Below are 20788 nucleotides of genomic sequence, written 5' to 3'. Positions count from 1 at the left end.
CATGATATCTCACACTGTAAGAAAACTGAATTTTCTAATTAGCCCTTAACACCTGACCTTCATTGTCATGTACCTTTGGCTATACAAGCATAGACTTTGAGGGTACACCATTGTAATATAACAGAAACAGATTTCTGTCTGTGGTTTCATGTTGATCACACATGCAGTTTTTTTTTTCATGACGCACACTATTACACCAACTGCTATGCAGCCCAGACAAAACCATTTCTGCAAAGCACACACAGAGCAGTTCTAAAACACATTATGTGGTTAAATCCAGTGATATCCAGTAATAGCTGTCTCAAAGCCAAGAGAGAGAGAGAGAGAGAGAGAGAGAGAGAGAGAGAGGGAGAGAAATAACTAACTTACTGACTCCAACTTACTTACAACATTACGCTTCCTGTTTATAACACATTTGATGAAGGTGGTTCCACGTCAGGTGCATGTATGTGCCAAATAGGTCAGCTGATCTAGCGTTTCCTCATGTGTTTTGTCCTGTATTGACCTGTCCACTATGAGAGAAGTCAATCATACAACTCATTTGGTTTCTCAAGCAGTAAGAAAGTGTCCATATAAGGAAGTTGACACTTAGTATGAGACAGAACGAATAGTCATCTGCTGCTCGTTTTCACTTCCACTCTCAAGTTCCTTCTCTGAAACACAGCTAAAGAGGTGGCTGGGCTAATGTTATCTTCTCACTTCGCTGTCTTTCTCAGTGTGCTGATCTTGCTTGTACTAATCATGTCTCTTTCAATGTACTAGTCATGCTTCTTCTAAAAAGAGTCCCATGTAACATGGTCCACTCCTCCCACTCCATGCAGCTCTTCAGCAGCATATACAAGGCCTTGCAAAAACTCCTGAGGTTACTCTTAAGAAATGTATGTGAAGAGAAGTGACTTTAATTGTTTTGCTACTGACAGCAACGTTGTTTTGTGCTTGGCTTTTCTATCTTTTAACAAAACAACTTCAGCCCAGTCATAGGCATTACAGTGAATGGGCCGTTTTTTTTTTTTTTTTTGGTGCTATATTTTTTTTGTATATATTTATGGCGCTACTTTCTAATAAAGCAATCTTTTCCTGGGATTTTAAGTTTTAACGAATATGCCCTTTAAGGATTATGCTTTACCAATCAATTATAATCCCTTCCAACAAGTAATGCATGGTTTATAACTAACTTATAAATCATGCAATAAATGATTTTGAGTTGATAAAAGAAAAAGTTACATCATATAACACTTGACAAAGAAAGGCTTTCAAGTAAAGCTGAACTAAAATATGCAGACTGCTGCATGCATCACTTGTGTAGCCACAGTTCTGATTTATTTTTGTACTTTTATGCAAAGGCCAAAAGTATGTGAGCAAAACGTGGAAGATTTTAAAAATTACTTATTCTTACACTCTGTGTGTAGCAATGACTGTGTAGGTTAACCTTTGGCAGTGATCTATTCTTATTTCCAACATCACAACATAACTACTTGGCTGGAGTGTAATGTTCAGGTGTACACATACTTTTGGCCCTGCAGGGTAGATGGCTGTGCTTCTCCTTGTGTGGAAACGGTCTCGAAAATGCATGAATAATTCAGGAAGAATAATTAGTACAAAAGCATAATATGGTTGATGGTGGTTTATGTTGCTTACTACTGCATGTTTTTTTCCTAATACATATGTCTTTGTGTGTATTTTTGTGCATGCTTTGGGATGCGTCTATACTGAGTAACACAAGCAGAATGAATGATGTGGCTGAATGTCTGAGCGGAAGCAGGGTACATTACTGCACCTCTCTGTGGTTATTGCTAGAGAAGTTGATGTGATACAATACTTCCTGTTTTGATGCAGGAAGGAGTACGTTTAAGAGAACAGGCGGAAAGGAGCCAAGAAGATTTCTCTCACACAGCTGCACTGTGCACCGGCAACCGACTACACACAGGTAGGAGTGTTCTTACTTTACAATTAAGCACCTGAAGGCAACTTCAGAACTAGCTGATCATCCATTCTACCAACAATGTGACAGCAAACTGCAGCATTTCCACGGAAGGTGACTGTGACTCCATTTCCTGTTTGAGGCAGTGTTTGTCAGAAATTCAACCGTGGTGCGATGGCCTTCAACTGGGGATGCAGTAATGCTTCTGATCACCAGTTGTAGATGCACCAAAGTTGTCAGGGATCCCTGAGGAGTAGCACTAATTGTAAAGTTATTTCACTGTGGAATCACATGTTTAAGGTTGCAGTGGAATTGCCACATTAGGAGTGGACATAAATGTGTTTGATTTAACCGTCCACTTATCATCTACATCAGCAATTGTGCATTAAGTGCATTAAAATGTTGCACATAACACATGTGCTTTAGGTTGTGTCCCTCCAGGATGAATTGGAATAATCTTTGCCTTCATTTTTGTGACATTACTTAAAAATTACTTTTAATTATGTTTGGAAGATCAACTTCATTGTTCTTTCACTTCACTGGGTCTCCTCACTTTGTCTTTAATACCAGTAGAGGCCTGGATGATGGCATTTCTGCCCTGTTCACAGTGTGAATACACAGTAATATCTGTGTAAATGTTTGAGACGCATGCTCAGGTCTTGTGCTCTCTCGTGTATTGTGTCTACAGGTGATTCATCAGCTCTGCTCTGCTCACAGCCAAAGAAAGGAGCTCTGAGGCGACAGGCTTGTGTTGAAGAACATCCCCAAGAACAACTTCAGGATCCTTGGGTTCGCCTTTCAAACAGCTCTCCCGAAAAGCAGCCTGAAATCCACCACCATCGCCACCGACACGCTACAGACCGCACAGAGCCTGTCAGCATCCACAGCGTCCCTGCTACCATGAGTGATGAAAATAGCACCCATGAGCTCAATGGGGCAGCCAGCGATTTGACTTCTGATCCTCCATCCAACTCAGCTCCTGAAAACACTCCTGAATCTCTTGCAGAATCAAAGGCGGCGCCCCCAGTGGCACCCAAACCTACTTGGTTTCGCCAGAGTCTGAGAAAAATCCGGGATGAGCAGGACCACAAGAAGGAAGCTAAAGCTTTAGAGCCGAGGTCTGCTACAGGCTCCACCAGAAGCTTTGGAGTCAGATCTGCTTCATCTTCAACCAACCAGTCAATCAAACAAAAAATTCACTCTTTTGAGACATTTTCCAGTCCAGAGGGTCCAGAGAAGGGGATCAACAGGAGGCCGGTGGCCCCTTCTTCATCCCTTCCTCTGCTGGAGAAGGAGCGTAGAAGTTCCAACTCTGCCTCACATAGGGATTATGAGAGGAACAAAAATGAAGTCTCCAAAGAGATTGAATCAGAGCCATCTGTATCTACAAGGCAAGCAAATATCAAAGCTGTCTCTGATGCTCCATCTGCCATCTCCTCAGAGACCTCAGATGAAGCTTCAACAATCAAGACTTCTGAAGATGAACCTCCCTCCATCCAGTCCCCCTCTGATCCCCTACCTGCTGACACCATCAGCACTGATGTGGACTCAGGATTAAATGAGTCTCATTCAACTACAGACCATGATTATGAGAACGTCTTACCATCCAAGCCCGAGTCTGAGCAAGAAAAAGAAGATCTCAGCGGGTCCACAGAGTCTAGGGTCCTATCCCCTGAAACATCCATGAGGTCCAGTCAAGCAGAGGGGGAAAATACTTCGGACCAAAAAGAGGAGGATGGAAAACATGACCACGACAAGCTGCCGAGGGCGACTCCTAGTGCTGTTCCACCCACAGAGACTGACCCCATGAGAAGCCCAGAAGGGGAAAGTTTAGGGAAAATCATTGCCTTCAGTAACCAGGTAAACTGTTACAGATCTAAAGAACTGTGGTAATGTCCTTTATTTAGTGTTATTTAGTGTAGCAAAGGCTAAAATACCAGCTCAGTGCCTCAAAATGCTTCTATGTTCATATTTCCTTCATAGGACTTTGCTTTGCAAGGCATTCAATTCAATATTTCTCTTGCAAATAAGTTTTTCTGACCTGGGGCGTTGTTTCCAACCTGACTGTTTATCTGACTGATTGTTTTAAACCACTGGTTGGGCGTTCCTGGGTATCAGCAATTACCTTAGTGAGTACAATGTGCTGATAAACTTAATAAAATTAAGACTCAAAGTTATAATAGATGAATAATCCTTATAGAATCATTTATTCTTTCCTTTGCAACTCATATTTCCCCTAACTCTAATCCTGTTTCTTATAATGAATCGCCTGGATGCATTGAATATTTTCAACTGCATATTTTGTTTGCCTTAGGTTTTGCTTTATGTGTACATCTATAGTATTATTTTATGCAGTTGCAATATTCTCAGTCATATTCTATTATGTGTTGTTTTTGTTCCAGGTTTCACAAGCTCTGATGCGATCTCTACCCACCTCCTGCCATGGTAACCCTCACTCTGAAAACGATTCTGCTGATGCAAGCTCGGACAGCACTGAAAAAGGATTTTCCGTGAGGTAAGACTGCCGCTTAGTAGTATGGGTGCACATTATGCAATTTACTGTCAAAACAGATGTCAAGTGCAGCACAGATACACACTTGTGACGTGCACAGTGCCCAACAGTGTGTAACTAACATGACACTTCATCTGCAACATGTTTCCTTTTTGTTTTGAACTCAGTTTGGCCACACTGAGAGACTGTACCATTGAGCGAGGGGAGGGGGGAACTCACGACGAGGGAGCATTCACTTCTGCTTCGGCTCACTCTGTCATCTCAGCCATCCCTTCACAGGAAATACAAGAGATGATCCAGGAAGTCAAAGCTCTAGACGAAGAGACACTTAAGGTAAAGAAAGAAAAGATACAATTTCATGCGGTCACATTATGGATACAAGTTTGAAAGGTTTGAAAGCTATTCTGATTTGACCAACATTGCACTGAAAATTCTTTCAGATGGTTATAAATCAAACACAACAAGAAAATGTCAGCATTCAATTTGGCTCTGCACAAGTTAGGCCTGTAAAACTGTCCTCGCTATGCCCAGAATACATCTATTGTAATGCAGAGCAATTGTAACTTCCCCTTGTTGCTAAATTCTGGCTCAGGCCAAAACTAAAATAACAGTCGAATGAAGGTCAAGGTGTCTTTATTTGTCTCCCTGTGAGCAGCTTCTGGGTCTTTTTGTCACAGTAGTAGTTTGGTACATATATTAAAACACAGACTGTAATGGGCAAATGGACACAAATATTGATGGTCAAGAAATATCACCAAAATATTTCCACCAAAATTCAGACCAGCTCTTTGCTAATCTAAGATGGATGATTCACGTTTTGACTTCTGCAATGTACAGGTCTAAGTTTGATCTGAATACTATATGTCCCTCTAGGATATACACGAATCAGTCATAACATTAACTTCCTAATATAGTGTAGGTCTCCCTTGTGCCGCCAAAACAGTCCTCACTCATCAGAGAATGGACATGGTCCTTCTGAGGGTGTCCTGTGGTGCCTGGCAACAGAATGTTGTTAGTGGGGGCCTTTGGGTCCTATGGGTTGAGGGGAGGGGCCTCTGTGGCTCATCCCACAGATAGTTGATCAGTTTGGGATCTAGTGAATTTGGAGGCCAGGTCAACACCTTGTGCTGTTCTTCATGTTTTTTGAGTTGTTGCCAAACCATTTTTGTGTGTGTGTGTCTGTGTTTGGCTTTTGCCATCAAGGAGTGTCATTGCTATGGGGTGGGGTTGCCTGGTCTGGTCTAGGTGGGTGGTACATGTCTAAGTAACGAGATCGTCAATGTAATTTACTTCTCCTGTCAGTGGTTTTAATGTTGTGGCTGATCGGTGTATTAAACACAAATTGTCTCGAGACGCTTTATCAAATGGTAGGTCTTACAGTTGGAAAACCTATGTCTTTATGCCAGTAGAGCAATAGAGTAATGGAGTATGTGCTAAAAATGTTTTCATCAGTTTATATACATGTTTCGGTATAATGTAATGCTGCTATATTTCTGGTTTGTGGTGTTCTTGGATTGGATTCTGAAGTATATTGTGCGGGTCATACTGTGACTGTCTCCAACCCCTTGTGACAGATTTCAATTATGTGGTATGTTATGCTCTTTGTGTGTCTCGTGCCTGTGTGTATGTGCGTCTGTGCATGACTTGAGAGAAACTTAACATGTTTCCTGGTCAAAAGGAAATCTCAGTTACAGCTCAAATATCCGGCCCTCTGGAGGTTATCATGTGCTCCACATCTGCTATGTATTATATCATACTGAGATCCTTCCGAGGATACAGGGAACCTGAATATTCAGTGCCCCAATTTCTGGGTTCTACTGTATGTATATGCCCACTTTAAGGTTCTGCCATACTAGAAGTGTGCCAGTCTGTTAATAACTTTGATTCAGAATGAAAATAAGTTTTCATTTAATCTGAGAAATATCTGAACACTGAACACACTTTCTGCCTGAAACTGCATTCACTGATACTCAAGTCTTAAGCTGGCCTGTGACTACAGGAGCCTTGGGATGATTTATCCCTGATTCATGCCTCCCGTCTAACAGAGGGGAAATCCAGGGTCCTGAGCACAGCTTTAGTCAACGGAACTCATCAGCCTAGAGATTTATTGTCTTTTCCTTTAGCGCCACCATAAGGTTTGTGTTAGTGTTTTCAGGTTTCATGGCTGCGTTGCAATGAAACTTGGTATACACGTTAACGTAAGGTGGATTGTGATAACTTTTCTAACTTTAATGGCATTCCCCTAAATGTCCTTTGACCCAAGCGCCGTCATCAGGTTAAGCTTTTTAGAGATTTTGCCTGCCACTTTATGTTCATAACAAGTCCCCTTTCTTTATGACTTGATGATGACTGAGAACCTTCACAGACCTATAACAACACAGTAAACACAGATGATGATGATAATGAACATACACCTGCTTAGCAGCAGCATATTTAAGCCTGCCATTGTATCCGTGTTAGCATGCTAGTATTAGCACTGTGCTCAACACTACAGCTCTACAGATAAATAGCATGGCCACAGACTTATTTTTCGTACCCACTTATCATTCTAGTCATTTTTGTGTGTTTGGCTTCCAGGATTGTTTGTGTAGCCTAATTATACTTCTATTCTGGCTAGGACTCTTTGGAAAAACACAGTGTTTTCTTTGAGTGTTTCAAATGAAATTGAAACCTGATCCAGAAATGAAAAGAATGTTCTGTGCATGTGAATGAGTCTCAATTCATAGTAATAAACCAGCTAATGTGATGTACTTAATCTAAATAATGACAGAAAAAAATGGTAATATTACTGTGCCTCTTTTTCCACAGCAACTGGTGGACATACATGTTGTGATTCTCCATAAAGAGGAGGGAGCTGGGCTGGGTTTCACCATCGCTGGAGGGTGTGACCTGGAGAGCAAAGCTATTACAGTAAGTTGCACTCACTACAGATTTATAGTGAGCATATGTCATCATATACATATATAAGATATGATAGGGTTTTATTCTAGGTACAGTTAGATACTAGATAATGCAAGCACTCTGACTGGTCTGCATTCAGGAAGAAGGGGCAGACATATGTTGAGAGCTTTTCATGTGTGAAGACTCATAAGGAACTTGCTGACTTACAGCTGAGTAGTTTTTTTTTTAGAACGGAAAGTAACTTTGTAGACATTTTATACAAATTATATGACATGCAAATTATTTAAAACCACTGAAGGAAACTGAGGCAAAAAAACCCCCGAAACAGTTAAGACCATGAAAGGACCTTCATTTAGTCTAATGTTATCATATGTGATACTATCAAGTCTATCAAGTTGGAAAGGTAATTAGTAGTTGTAGTATTAGTAGTTGCAGGAGCCTTGAGGAGGAAATGGTAGGGGTTGGTTAAGAGTATACTGTATATCATATATTAATGAGTGTCTAAGGTGACTAGTTATACACTTGATTTCAAAACGTTTGACTTCCTGTTACCCATGAAGCACAACTGACTTCCCAAACTAGTTGTGATGTCACATATCCTGCTTGCAGACTTGCAGGTCCCCACCCTAAATACAGATTGTAGAATTGAGCATTATTAAATCTTGCTCCACGGCGACAAAGATTTGTTTGTTGTTATACGGAATATGTCTTCTGTCTAGGTCCACAAGGTGTTTCCTAGCGGCTTGGCGGCTCAGGAGGGCACCATTCAGAAAGGGGACGAGGTGTTGTCTATAAACGGACAAACCCTGCGAGGTGTCACTCACACTGAAGCCACTGCCACTCTGCGTCAAGTTCGCACCCTGAAACTGGCTGTGGTAGTCGTCTGCAAGAGAGCCGGGGAGGAAGCAAGTGAGGCGGGAGGCTGTGGTGGCGAGGAGCCCAACCCTGCAGGTGAGTCATACGCCGGAGCCACTGCTTTTCTAAAACAGGATTTTTATTCATGCAGAAAATAAGCCTTGCGTTTTATGTAGTTTCACATTTTGTACCTTGAGATCATCCATAAAACAAGCTGAAACAAGGAAAACTGGACTTTCAGGGTTTTATTGCTTTGGCGCTCATCCAAGTAGCTTGTTTGGTCAAAACAGATTCCTCCAATTAACAGGCAAGTATGTGCTTGTTAACAGACCCTAGTCACTGGAGTTTTAGGTGGGCAATGCCCGCAGATGTTCCTATTAAAAGCCCAACTCCCCAACAGTCTGAAAAACTATGTGGATGAGTGGTGTTTTTGGTTTGCTCTGTTTTTTGCATATACTGTGACCCGGATGGCTGAGAACCTTCACAGACTTACTATGAAATCAGTAACACCTTTCATTATTTACCGGTATTTTTCTTGTGTTGCAGTGGAGCAGGAGCAGGGACCTCCAGTGAGTATTCAGCTAGAGAAAGGTGCTGGGGGGGTCGGCTTCACTCTGGAGGGAGGAAAAGGCTCAATCCACGGAGACAAACCTTTAGTCATCAACAGGCTCTTTGCAGGTATACTCATGATGCAGGCAAAAGAGGACTCATCCTCCGCTTGTTGTCGAATTAAATAAAAATCTAAATGTGCTGTATTTGCTTCAGGTGGCGCAGCAGAGCAGAGTGGTCTACAGAGTGGAGATGAAGTGCTGCAGGTCCAGGGAGTCAGTCTACAGGACATGACTCGATTTGAGGCCTGGAATATGATCAAGGCCTTACCTGAAGGACCGGTTACGGTGGTCATCAGGAGGAGGCAAGGGGGTGCGGAGTGATAGATGTGGCTGCTTGAAGCTGCTTAAAAACAAAGAGGCCTAAAAAAACGAAAAGAAAGAAAAAAACAAACAAAAAAAAAACACAGCATCAGCGCCTCCATAGTGCTTGAGGCGCACAAATGTTTGACTTTTATTAACAATCTCATAAATCAGGTATCAGCCAGTCACTGTGGTCCACCGTTGACATTGTGATTCAGAGAACAACTTCTTAATATATTTATATTATTTTTATATCCCATTTCTGACCAGATCTAAATGTTTATTAAAGGGTCAGTTTACCAAAATCCCCCACAAGACCCAACATTTCCCTATGCCCTTACTGGTACCAAGCTTAAAGCGTTGCATCCCAGTCATTGTGGAATCTAGGGCTTTCACTAGAAATAGTGAAATGTGACATTAGTGTGTTATTGACATTGTATTAAAATCTGACTCAATCATGCTGTCAACGGAATGAACTAAGCCACAAATATACCGATCAACCACAACATTAAAACCAGTGATAGGTGAAGTAAATAACACTGACCAACTTTTGGACCTGGCATTCATGTGGATGTTACTTAGACATGTACCACCCACCTAGACCAGACCAGGCACCCCCACCCCATAGCAATGACACTCCTTGATGGCAGCAGCTATCCCCAGCAGGATGCAGCCTGACACAGACACACACACAAAAACGCTTTAGGAACAACTCAAAAAACATGAAGAACAGCACAAGGCGTTGACCTGGCCTCCAAATTCACTAGATCACAAACTGATCAAGTATTTGTAGGATGCACTAGAACAAGCCTGATCTACAGGAGACCTACACAGTATTAGGAAGGTGGTCATAATGTTATGCCTGATCGGTGTACAATTGCTGTCCTTGAATTACTTAACTTTTACTAACTGGTACTTGAGACACAAACAGATATTTGAGCTTTGCAAGATAACATCTATGAATCGTTCTGTGAGAACATGCTCAACATAACACAAGAACACATCATCCCACCTGGTGAGATCCCATTTCAAGTCGGCCCCTAGTCTAGTTTTGTTTGCAGTTTGACAACCGCCATTTTGATTTTGCCTGCATTACGCTACTCAGTGATGCGTGCGATGCTAACTGATTGCAGCCCATGCTTGTAATGCCTCATCATAACTGTATGACAAAAGTGTTGAGGGGATCCTTTTGAACTTCACTGTCTTGGAAGTGTTCCTGGCCTACATTGCAGAGCGATTGGCTGGCATTGGAGGGTCTTTACCTAATGCTGCCCAACTGGTCCTTCCATGACATGAAAATAGTCATATGTGTTCACTCTGTCTCTCCTCTGCCCTACTGGCATCAGCTTTCTTTTGTGTTTTTCTCAGCACACATGACACACATCCATCATGGGAATATTTTTAAATGCTTTGAAATCCTTTTCAAATGATGTTGAGAGCATAAAGTATGGCTCCGTTACTGATTGAATAGCAAGATTATGCAACCACTTCTTTCTCCATGACACCTCCATAGTACACAGAAGACTGTAAAAGCTTCTGTGGTGTCACTGAAGAGCCGCAGCTCATGTTCATTATCTCAAGAATGATGCGATGAGTGGTGTATGAAAATATAGTGCATTGGAGCACACTCAAGTATCTTTTCATTTAGCAGCAGTGATGTGGGATAAGCAGTCTTATTCCCTCTAACCTCTAGAATACAGCCACCAGTCAGGCCATGTGAGCAGCTTCATACATCATGAATGACTGATTGTAGCTAATGTGAGGCAGGTGATCTGAGATTTTTTTCCCCCCTCGCTTTACAAATCAGTAGAAACTTTCTAAAGTAGACGGGCTATAGTAAAAAAAAAAAAAAAGTAAGAAAATCATCTCCAACAGCCCCACAACTCTGTGCTGCTGTTAACTGAAATGTTCAATCAGTGTTGTTTTTAATGTTCCTGTACTGTATGTCTACTATGTAATGGTATGAAAAACAAAAATATGCAGTAACATATAAAAGGAGAGAATTATATATATATATATCAGAGTAAAAGTCTATTTTTCTCAGCAGTGGTACTGTATGTATGTAGAATCAAATGATGAATCACTGTTAGGTACTTTTGTTGATGCCCTCTTTAAGTTATCCATCAAACCAACCTCAGCTGCAGTGTGTCTGAATCCTGGGTGCTCAATGGGGCATTTAAGAACATTTGGTAAAATATTGCTCATCCAGTCTCTCCTGTGCTAAATAAATGTATTTGCATGTTGAATATTCAAACAAATATCACGTGTCCAGGGGGTTCACACAATGCAACAAAATTTAAATATTCTTTGCATTGTCATCGTTTTCTTTTAAAAATATAACTTGATTGCATTGTCTTTATTGGAATCAAAATGTCCCACTGTGCACTCAGGATTACGACACACATACAATGTCCCAGAATGCCTTGCAACCCAAAAATGCGGAAACATAAATTTACCAAACATGTTTATAGAGTCAGTTACATCTACTGTAAGATCTCAAATGTCTTAATAAAATGCTCAGAACGGAGTAAAACTGTGTGGTGTGATGTTCCATTTCCGAGTTGTGTACAGTGCGAAACAGAAAACCAGTGCTTGACAACAAGGTGTTCCTTTCAATCGTTTTAATGCTGGTGAAATACAAAACTAATCGGATGCAGAACAGTACAAGAGAAAAGGTTTCATGTCTTCTGACTCAACATGTAAAACTCAGTAACTAGAGTAAACTATAAACGTTTGACAAATATCATTTTACATATATTCAGTGTCATTAAATTACAACAAGTTGCACGTGTACTCAGGATACCCTGCAACCCGTGGTAGGACCACAAGTTGCCATGACAATGTATGTAAGGAAAGTCTGAATTGGCATCTGAATCTCAGTCACAGAACACAAACTTACTCTGGGTATTTGGTCTCAGTGGTGGTCAAAAAGCCTGTTGCAGGCACAATCTAATACTGGGAAGAGTTCCAGTAGGACTAGGTCTGCCATAGTTCACATGCTATTTGATCACAATGTCATTCTGGATACCGCAACACTGAAAGACTTCAACAAATACTGACGTGCATGCTGTTGCACTGCTCTGCATGATTCAGAAATCAAGTTTACTGGGACTCCTTGTGCTTTCACAAAATAAAAAACATGAAATTATCAGCCAGAATGTTTCTGCCCAGCGTGGCAATAAAACATGGGCTCTTTTTGTCAGAGGGAGGAAACGGTTAAAATCAGGTCCTCTACTGGTGAACAAATAAAATGCTGGTAGATCACTCAGAATCTTTAGGTTATAGGGAGACCTAACAGAGATTAAAAATAAAACAAAAAACAACAACAGTACTTCCTGTTAGCAAGACAAAGACCCCATTTTCATTTAGTATTAACTTATCATGTGATGTATGTCCATCATATTATCTGGAACTGGAAGTCTTCAACGGTGTGTGTCATGTCACTCAGTTAACCTAAGACACTCTCCCCCATGCCTGTTGACAAGTCTGCCAATTCCACCTGTCCAAATGTTAATATCTAATCACCAGGAGGGCAGAAGGGATATCAACAGCAAGTGTAAATGCAAAACACTACCATCAGCTCTTCCACGTAATGTTGTCAGGTACAGGTAATACCAGTTGGAGATGGGGAAATGAAGTCAAAAGGGTAATTCAGTAGCGATTAAATGCCTTACACTGTGCTTTGTTGACTTCCTCTCATTTTATATGTGGGATTTTCTGAAACTACTTTTAGCAGCTACCTAAAAAACTGCTGGCTGCAATTTAATATTACACACATGAATATATCTTTAGATCCACATTTAAGCAGAAGCATCACAAGCTAACATTTGAACCTGGACATGTTGGAATGTGATTAAGAAGATTTGTCATTTCAATTATTGGCTACATTGTGAGGTATAAGATGCTACAGGTACAGCAGCACGACCATTTCTGAAGGAACTTAAAACATGACAATGTATATGGCTTATCACACACGTGAAAGGCTCTCCGTCTCCTTAAATACGCGTACAGAGGGAGCGCTTAATAAAGTGCTGATATTGTTCAAGCAGTATACAGTATTTCATCTGATTAATGGTGTGAGGAAATCCCATGGTTTTTAAAGTACTGTCCACCTCACCCCGGACAAGGAAGGAATGAAGGGATGCCTTTAAACCATCAAGAGTAAAATGAGTGCAGTACAGTACAGTACATTTGTGTGCCCACTTCTTTTTTCTGAATACCTGAAGAGGATTCTGGCAGTTGTGAAATAAGTTACAGTAGTATATTCTCTATATAACGTATGGATAGTCAGAGTTTAAGCAGTATCTTACAATAGCAACTTTTATACAGTTAAGTGCGGTAACTAAATAAATATATGGTCCTAGATTTTTCTTTTGAGTGTCCTTAGCTTTAGTTTGCATATAGGAAGGTTTTTCTGTTAAGCCTGAAAATTAGATTTTACAATTAAAAAAACAAGAACACATGCCGTAAATAAAACCACTGATTAGTGAAGTTGGACTTCTGTTCAGCTCTTACTATACTTCAAAAAATAAGTATTAAGAATTAAAATTATACCATGTACCATACCCGAATTCCCAAAATACATTTCCCATTACTTGTGCCCATACAGAACTACAATGTACTGCATATGTAAGACTACTACAATATTACTAGAAACACTAATACAACAGTTCAAAGTGGATCTTTGAGTCTTTTTTAACATGTAATATCAAAACATAAAATAAAAAATGGATCAAGCTTTTGCCTATTCCATATGGATGCTCTTATTGAAAGGCTGAATGTGGTAAGTGACACAATGAAGTAATCATTTGTTGGTAACTGTGTAATAATAAGAAATAATTTAGATAGCGCAAGTTCCACCTGCAGAGAAGAATACAAATGACAGTGACTAGTTCTTTCTAGTGGCCACTTTATAGCTCTAGTTACTACAATTGTCAAAAATCTTGAAAAGATGCATTTGCATTTAATAACATGCTCTACCCCCTAAGTCATGTTACCGTACACATACTGTCCATATATGGGCTTACTTATTGTGTATTTTTACCTCTACATCAAATCCCTTTGATTGTAAAAACACCCAGCAATAGGTGGACTGGAAAATTAGTCAGCTGTTGACCTCTTTCGTGGGCACCGTTAAGCAGAAGAGCCACTGTTCTTTCAGTGGCTGTGTATAGAGAAAAAGAAAGGGAAATGTACTAGAATCCAATGCTTGACTAAAAGGAAGACACATTTCTGCTCAGTAGAGCAGCACGATGTCCTTTGAACACGTCCTATTCAAAAGGCATTCTTTTGGAAAGAAATAAAAAAAAATAAAAAAAAGAAGCTGCCTTTGTTAAAAAAGGCCACACATGCCATCCCACCTGCTCTAGCGTTTCGGTGTAGCCGGCAAAAGAGGCAGATATCCATTGTTTTTTTTAACATGTGAGCAGAAATGAGGAAAACTACGGCATTTCAGTTACAACACAAACAAGTAAATATGAGGTATGAGTCAGTATAAACAAACAATCTGATACCAGCACAGGGTAAATCATTTTCATGCAACATGCATGTCACCTGTAAACACTTAAGTATGCAGTTAGAAGAAGAAATGTTTGCCACATTAGTCCGGTAAAAAGAAATGTATTCTATCATTTGATCACATGTATATAGATTTAAAGTCTATTTCCATTCTAAAATTTGAGGAAATAAAGTGATCCCACATATGGTGACAACAAAGGAGCTGAAATCAAATCCAAGTCCCTGTTTTCTAGGAGTTTTCAAAATATGGCTATTGTGCATTAAAGATTTACGTGATTCCTCCTGCAGAAACACAGGACTTAAGGAACGCACATTAAACATAAAACATGACCCAGCTCTATGTGGACTCAATTTTTGGATTCATGATCTCGGAGTAAAACGTTGTGAACATCTGGCCTGACTGTTCAGTGAGCATCAGGGTTTGAGAGAGATTTTCTTACTCTTTGTGTCAAAAATCTTTGAGGGATTTAACAGACTTGGCCAAGTTGCTGTAGAACTCAGCCATGCTGGAGGGGAAGAACGAGTCAACCACAGAGCGAGGGAGGAAGCCACCCAGGTCTGTGTGGAAGAAACTGAACACCTGGGTTTTGTTGGGTTCTCTGTAATAAATGGGGAAAAAAGAACACATACAAGAAAAATGAAATGAAAGTGGAACAGTAATCCTCAGATGCTGCCTGTTTAGCGTTTGTTTTCAGTGTACTCACCCTGAAATGGGGACACAGATGCAACCACATGAATGGTTGAATCCTCTCACGTAGCCAGACTGGGGAGGACAGCTCGGGTGAATCACATTGATGGCTGTTTGAGATCACACAAAAGACACAAGGAGGCGTATTTGTCTGTATTAATGGTCTTCCACGGGCCCGAACTGTGCTTCTCAACCATGTGAGCTCAGACATTAAACCAGAGAAGACAAGGTTTTCATTTCAAGAAAGTTGTAGTTGTGGGAACACATCGTTGCATGGTGTTTTTGGTGAACGTTGGATGCAAGATCCATATTGCTCTCATATCTGTCCACTCAATTTGAGCTACAGCCACAAGCTAACCATCTTTTACTAGTAAAACCAAACTTAATCAATAGATGTGCAAGTGGTATTGAGCTTCTCATTTTGGGTTTTACTAGCAAGGAAGTGAATAAGAACAAAGATCTAACTCTTTCTTTAAACACTTAAGCGGGTGATCTAAACGTCATAAAATAGTTCTCTAAAAATCCACATGATGCATCTTTCAGAGACCGTCTGAGGGCAGAAAAGCAGATGATGAACACACATGGTTGAGATCACACTTAAATACTCAAAACAGCTAAATCTGGCACTCAGGACTGAATAGTTTGGGCAACTATTTGCTTCATATTCTACCCAGCAAAGAATTGCTAAGAGGAAGGAAAGTCTAATGATGCAAGAAACCCAAGCAGACACACAATATGTTAAGCCAACTGTTGATTCACTTTATCTAAACTATGAGAAACTATTATGGAAAAACGGATTCTTCCAAAAGAAAGTCCATCGCCGGTATTACTGGTACATTTACACATGGATTTTAAATTAACACTCAGTTCCGACTCCACAGACAATTTGTAAAATATAACACCCTACTGTGACAACACATTTTTTAAAATAGGGGCATTACTATATTCAGTCAACAGACCATAAAATCTGAATCCGTGGATTATAATGGACAACCTTGCTGGGAACCAGTGAGCTGGGTGAACATCTTATATAACCTTATGGAATCATTTAATATTTTCATGATCAAGTTGCAATGCTAGTATAACCCGGACATGTATATCTTCTTCTACATTATGCTGTTCTGTTGGAAGCATTTAAGAAAATGTACTTTGTTAAGTACAGTACTCTGGTGTGATAACTAAGAGAACTGCTGGTTAGTCATACTGCTGAGTAGTCATAAACCAGAATACTCTTTAAAGTATATCCTACAAGAACACGTCAGTAGACTGCATATAAAACCAGAGGACGCAACGGTTACATCATCCTTGATAATGCTTGCACCAAACACTGCATGAACACTTCAGTTCTGAGTGAGCCACACTGCATGTCTGTGCTCGGCCAGTTCTAACCATGATTAACCCAGAAAAGCACAACATAGCAACTCACAACGAGTGCCGGCAGACTTCTCATTTGCTCAAAAGTACACAGGACCAAAGCTGATGGTGTCATGTGGAGATTGACAGACTGTTTTAGTGGCTACCCCATCTCTTCTTACTGAACAGTCTCATTCGGACACACGTCGGCCACTTTGCTGCCAGGGAAATGTAACGTTGTAATACCGTAGCTGTAGCTGTGGTTCTTTGGCATTTGCTTTGCGACTAGAGCACAACATCAACTGTATATGTAAAGGGATGATGGAGCACACTGTTGCTTTTTTCCCCTCTATTAAAAATGGTGGTTGTAACCACAGTCTCTAAGCAAATCTGTGACATTTAGTGTTGCTTAACAATAGGCCTATAATCCCACACTCATCAAAATACGATTGATTTAGAAAGTAAAACTTCTGCTAGTTTTCTAAAGTGGATATGAGGGTTCTGTTCTGACATTTTCAGAAATGTGATTGAAGACAAAGAGAAAGGAAAAGGGAAAGCAGTATTTTACCGTGCAGTAATAAACCACACAAATGAGAAAATGAAAATGTGTCATTAATATGTGTCATTTCATCTATTTAGTCCGTTTAGACCTGTAGTGCATCATCATCATACTGTAATCTCAAACGGTCTTGCGCCCAGAGCACACCTAGAAGTAAAACCTTTAAAGCCCCCTTCTGTGAGTCACAAAGAATCTTAGAAATTAAACGAAAAAGACAAACAACAGAAATAGATGAGACAAAAATTAGTCATTACGCACCATTTGATGAAATGGTGCCATCTTCGTATTGCTTAATTAAAATAACATCTACAAAGTCTCGTGGGGCTATGATACCCATAGCTGCTGAGGGCGTGACTGTTCGGCAGATAGAGGTGTCCTGTACAAGAGTGGGAGACAAGTGTATGTACTCAAAGACTGAGCTGAACAAAGAAAGTGCAAAAATGGCATCATATGTTTACACTTAAAGCTGCACCAGGTAAAGTCATTTTAAAGCAGTTTCTTCAGTTGTCTTGACTCAGTATTTTTGAAAACGGTACCTGACAAAAAAGCCATCATGAGAAAAGATAATATTTATATACTTTATATTGTGTAAATGGTATTTTGTCTCTGGTCTTCCCCAGCATCCTTGGGTATATAAATAAAAACAACAAATCTATGCAGTTAAAGTTATGTAGTGTCCTGACATTTAATTAAATTAAACATTGTTTCTGTAACGTCAATAACAATCCATATTGTCTCAAAATCATTACAGAACGCAGAGAAGGAACCACCCACTAAGCACTATGGCGACGGTAGCAAGGATTTCTGCTGCATTTCCAAACTGTAAAACCACCTGGTGCAGCTTTAAGTTTAATTTAGGCAATGCATGATTGAAATCAAAAGAGTGACATAAAAACTGCATGGAAACTGAGCACTGTATACATAGGCATCATGACAAAACAGCATTAAACCAAAAGAGAGCTATGTAATAACACACCTCTGCAATTTGCTCCAGAAGTTCAAATTTTTTGACGTTGTTGTCCCACTTGACCCTGAGCCCGTTGGGAACTGGTTTCAGGCACTCCCACACTTTCTCAGGACTGCCGTTGACAATCCCCTCCCCCTTATAACTACCGAATCAATCAGATGACAGCACACAGGAGAGTAGATTATTTCGGCATGACTCTGCAGTAAATTAGATTCATACATTATTGGAAAAGAAAACGATTTAACCCATGCACACAGATAAACAGTCCATCCACTCTGCACTCTCTGTTTCAAGAAATGAAGCCAGTCGATTACTAAACCACACTTTCCTTAGACTTAACAATAATATAATGTGGTGGAAATTCAAAGTATTCTTTTACAGCCTAGTACTGTAAGTTTCTTGCTTTGACCTGATCTATCAAAAAGAGATACACCACTGTATCTTCTTCAAGTTTCCACCCAGATCATATGAACAGCTACACCCCATAGTAAGAGTTACTGAGCCAAGGAATGGCATTAGAAATTGATACATGGGTAATCCCATTGCTAGGCACAACAAACAGAAATATTATAGGTCTGCTACTTCCCTCAAATGTACTGGTCTCGAAAGAGTGGGACACAGTCCAAGAGTGGGTAATTTGATTAACCATGTCTTCCATTTCGGATTTATGATCTGAACACCATTGAGGAATGAGACATGTGATGCGAGTTAGTTCCTGTGACTTTTATCTCTCCACAGGTGGTTTGGGGCCTTAGAGAGAGATTGGCTATAAGGTACCCTTTTACTCACTCTTTCCATTTGATGGTGTAAAGAGACAGCTGTATGGCAGGTATGTGCATGGCACATAGCATTTCTTTTTATTACTATTGACTATTATTATTATGTCACGATTGTGCAAAAATGTGTTGGGCTATGTGCCTTTAACACTGCCACGTTTTCCAACAAATGTAATGTGTGCCTGTGTGGAAAAAAAGAAAAATTGAAAGACTGTGATAATTAGTCATGTGACCCGTGCATATTTATTGAGCACCTGAGTCAGTGTTCATGTAATTTTGCTGCACAAACTTGAAGAAGCTACGGGCGAAATGCTTTGTTTGCATCAAATGAAGTCACTGTGAAGTCACTACAGCGTACTGTGGTTCATTTTGATTTTCACTTGATTTTGTCAACTTCACATTACTGCTTGGCTGGATGATTACACATTAACAGCAGTCCATCCACACACTGCCCCACAATTCTTACGTTTTTATGTGACACCTTTGACCGACTTAGATTCTGAGGTCATCTCTCTTCACATCACAGCTAAATTAGGTAATTGGTGGTTCATGGTCTGGCATAACTTCACAGATTTTCAGATGTAATGCAACTCTGGACTTCAGACATATGTGTCTAGTGTCTAGAAAAGTGGAATAACAATATGTGCTAGTGGTAGCTAATAAAACGAGCCAGACACAAGGAAGAATCTGAGATTAACTCGCAAGAAGCTCATCTTCTTTGCTACAAAAGAAGATCCGCTGTTGAGAAGCATGCTGTTGGGACACTGCTCTAAGGTTGATCAATGCTGTGTTATTCTGAAATTCTAAACAGACAAGACAGAAAAAAAGTTGAGGTTCCTCACACATTCCCAGGGAACTCAGAGGAGGGACGCCAAGACACAACCACATCATTCTGCCAAAGAAAAAAAACACACGAAACATTTACAGTGAGCAATATTTCCCTTTGTATGACCAGTGGTCCGGGTACATACTGAACTCTGTGACACAATACACATGTCAAAATAGGTCTGTACGATCGATTACTACTAAGAACCAGAGAAATCACATACATATCGTACATTTCCATAGCATTAATAACAGAAAACCTTTACCGATTTCTTGCAGACTTTCCACCCGGACTCATCCCTCCTGTAGTTCTCTAAGCACTCAGCCACCGACTTCGCTTTAAGTTCATAATCCATGATAGATGACATTAATAAAAGACAACAATATGTTTCTAACCTAATATACTTCACGGGCTAAGTGACGCTCCAGTGGCTAAGTGGCTGACATGAGAGAGTCACTCCCTTATTCAGTGAAAAAGAAAAAAAAAAAAGCCAGGTGCAGCAGTCAAAGGTAACGTACCGCACAGGTGAGCACAAACCGCCGCTGTCAAGCTAGCATTAGCCAAAATGAATGAAAGGTGCTACGGAATATCCTTCTCGTGGACCAGGAGAAAGCTAGTTTACAGCTACGAGGTAGCTTTACGTTCGGTCAAGACAGCACCCGCAACACGCTTACGGTAAATTCTATATTGGGTAAAAACCGCGCCACGGACCACATCTGCCTTATTTAAAATATTACATTTAAAAAATAGGACAATTAATTCCCTTCAGTGTGACCCGAATCGTTTCCCGAGCTACACGTCATCAAGAACAAAAAAAATATCTTCCGGTAATAGCTTTTCAAAGGAAAAGCCATATTTATAAACTTACATAATTATGAAAAAAAACAAAAAACTATGCGCAACCGAAACATTTTCTTGATATTTTTGTTGTGTTCGGGGATTTAACAATGCCGTCTTTGATCACACAACACAGCAGGAGATATAAGCGCAATGTTCCGCATG

At 40.2% G+C, this 20788-nt stretch overlaps 2 protein-coding genes across 3 annotated transcripts in view; one reads left to right on the top strand and one right to left on the bottom strand.

Annotated features, from left to right (window-relative positions):
- Positions 1 to 11592, top strand: part of il16 (interleukin 16) — a gene marked incomplete at its 5' end in the record, with an annotated part of 33854 nt that extends 22262 nt beyond the window's left edge. Inside the window, 9 exons of the mRNA XM_084541924.1 lie at positions 822 to 878; positions 1837 to 1927; positions 2610 to 3781; positions 4324 to 4436; positions 4601 to 4766; positions 7242 to 7343; positions 8054 to 8285; positions 8736 to 8867; positions 8955 to 11592. Coding sequence (XP_084398050.1) covers positions 822 to 878; positions 1837 to 1927; positions 2610 to 3781; positions 4324 to 4436; positions 4601 to 4766; positions 7242 to 7343; positions 8054 to 8285; positions 8736 to 8867; positions 8955 to 9121 — 2232 coding nt within the window. The 3' untranslated portion in view covers positions 9122 to 11592. The remainder of the gene's footprint in view (positions 1 to 821; positions 879 to 1836; positions 1928 to 2609; positions 3782 to 4323; positions 4437 to 4600; positions 4767 to 7241; positions 7344 to 8053; positions 8286 to 8735; positions 8868 to 8954) is intronic.
- A 112-nt stretch (positions 11593 to 11704) lies between these two features.
- On the bottom strand, positions 11705 to 20759 carry stard5 (StAR related lipid transfer domain containing 5). Of its 2 annotated transcripts, XM_084541970.1 has the most exons (6): positions 20052 to 20759; positions 19803 to 19852; positions 18194 to 18326; positions 17476 to 17593; positions 15322 to 15415; positions 11705 to 15216 (listed from the first exon to the last, which is right to left on the bottom strand). In XM_084541970.1, exons 1-6 carry the CDS (start codon positions 20151 to 20153, stop codon positions 15066 to 15068), a joined length of 648 nt encoding a protein of 215 aa, XP_084398096.1. In that variant the 5' UTR covers positions 20154 to 20759; the 3' UTR covers positions 11705 to 15065. The 2 variants fall into 2 exon arrangements, with proteins under 2 accessions (XP_084398096.1, XP_084398095.1); XM_084541969.1 differs by lacking the exon at positions 20052 to 20759 and having other exon boundaries at positions 19803 to 20030.
- Between the last annotated feature and the right edge of the window lie 29 nt (positions 20760 to 20788).

This window comes from Chelon labrosus (assembly GCF_963514085.1).
Source record: "Chelon labrosus genome assembly, chromosome: 3".
NCBI classification, from domain to species: Eukaryota; Metazoa; Chordata; class Actinopteri; order Mugiliformes; family Mugilidae; genus Chelon; species Chelon labrosus.
Note: the sequence above shows the minus strand (reverse complement) of the source record. Positions and strands in the feature narration are given on the sequence as shown.

Bases quoted from the DNA above. Each gene is read 5' to 3' on its own strand.
- stard5 (XM_084541969.1), bottom strand. From the start codon at position 20,026: ATGGAAATGTACGATATGTATGTGATTTCTCTGGTTCTTAGTAGTAAT. The intron at 18,327-19,802 runs GTGAGGAACCTC...TTGATTCGGTAG, and splicing joins TCTGAGTTCCCTGGGAATGT to TTATAAGGGGGAGGGGATTG. The intron at 17,594-18,193 runs GTGTGTTATTAC...ACTCTTGTACAG, and splicing joins TTCTGGAGCAAATTGCAGAG to GACACCTCTATCTGCCGAAC.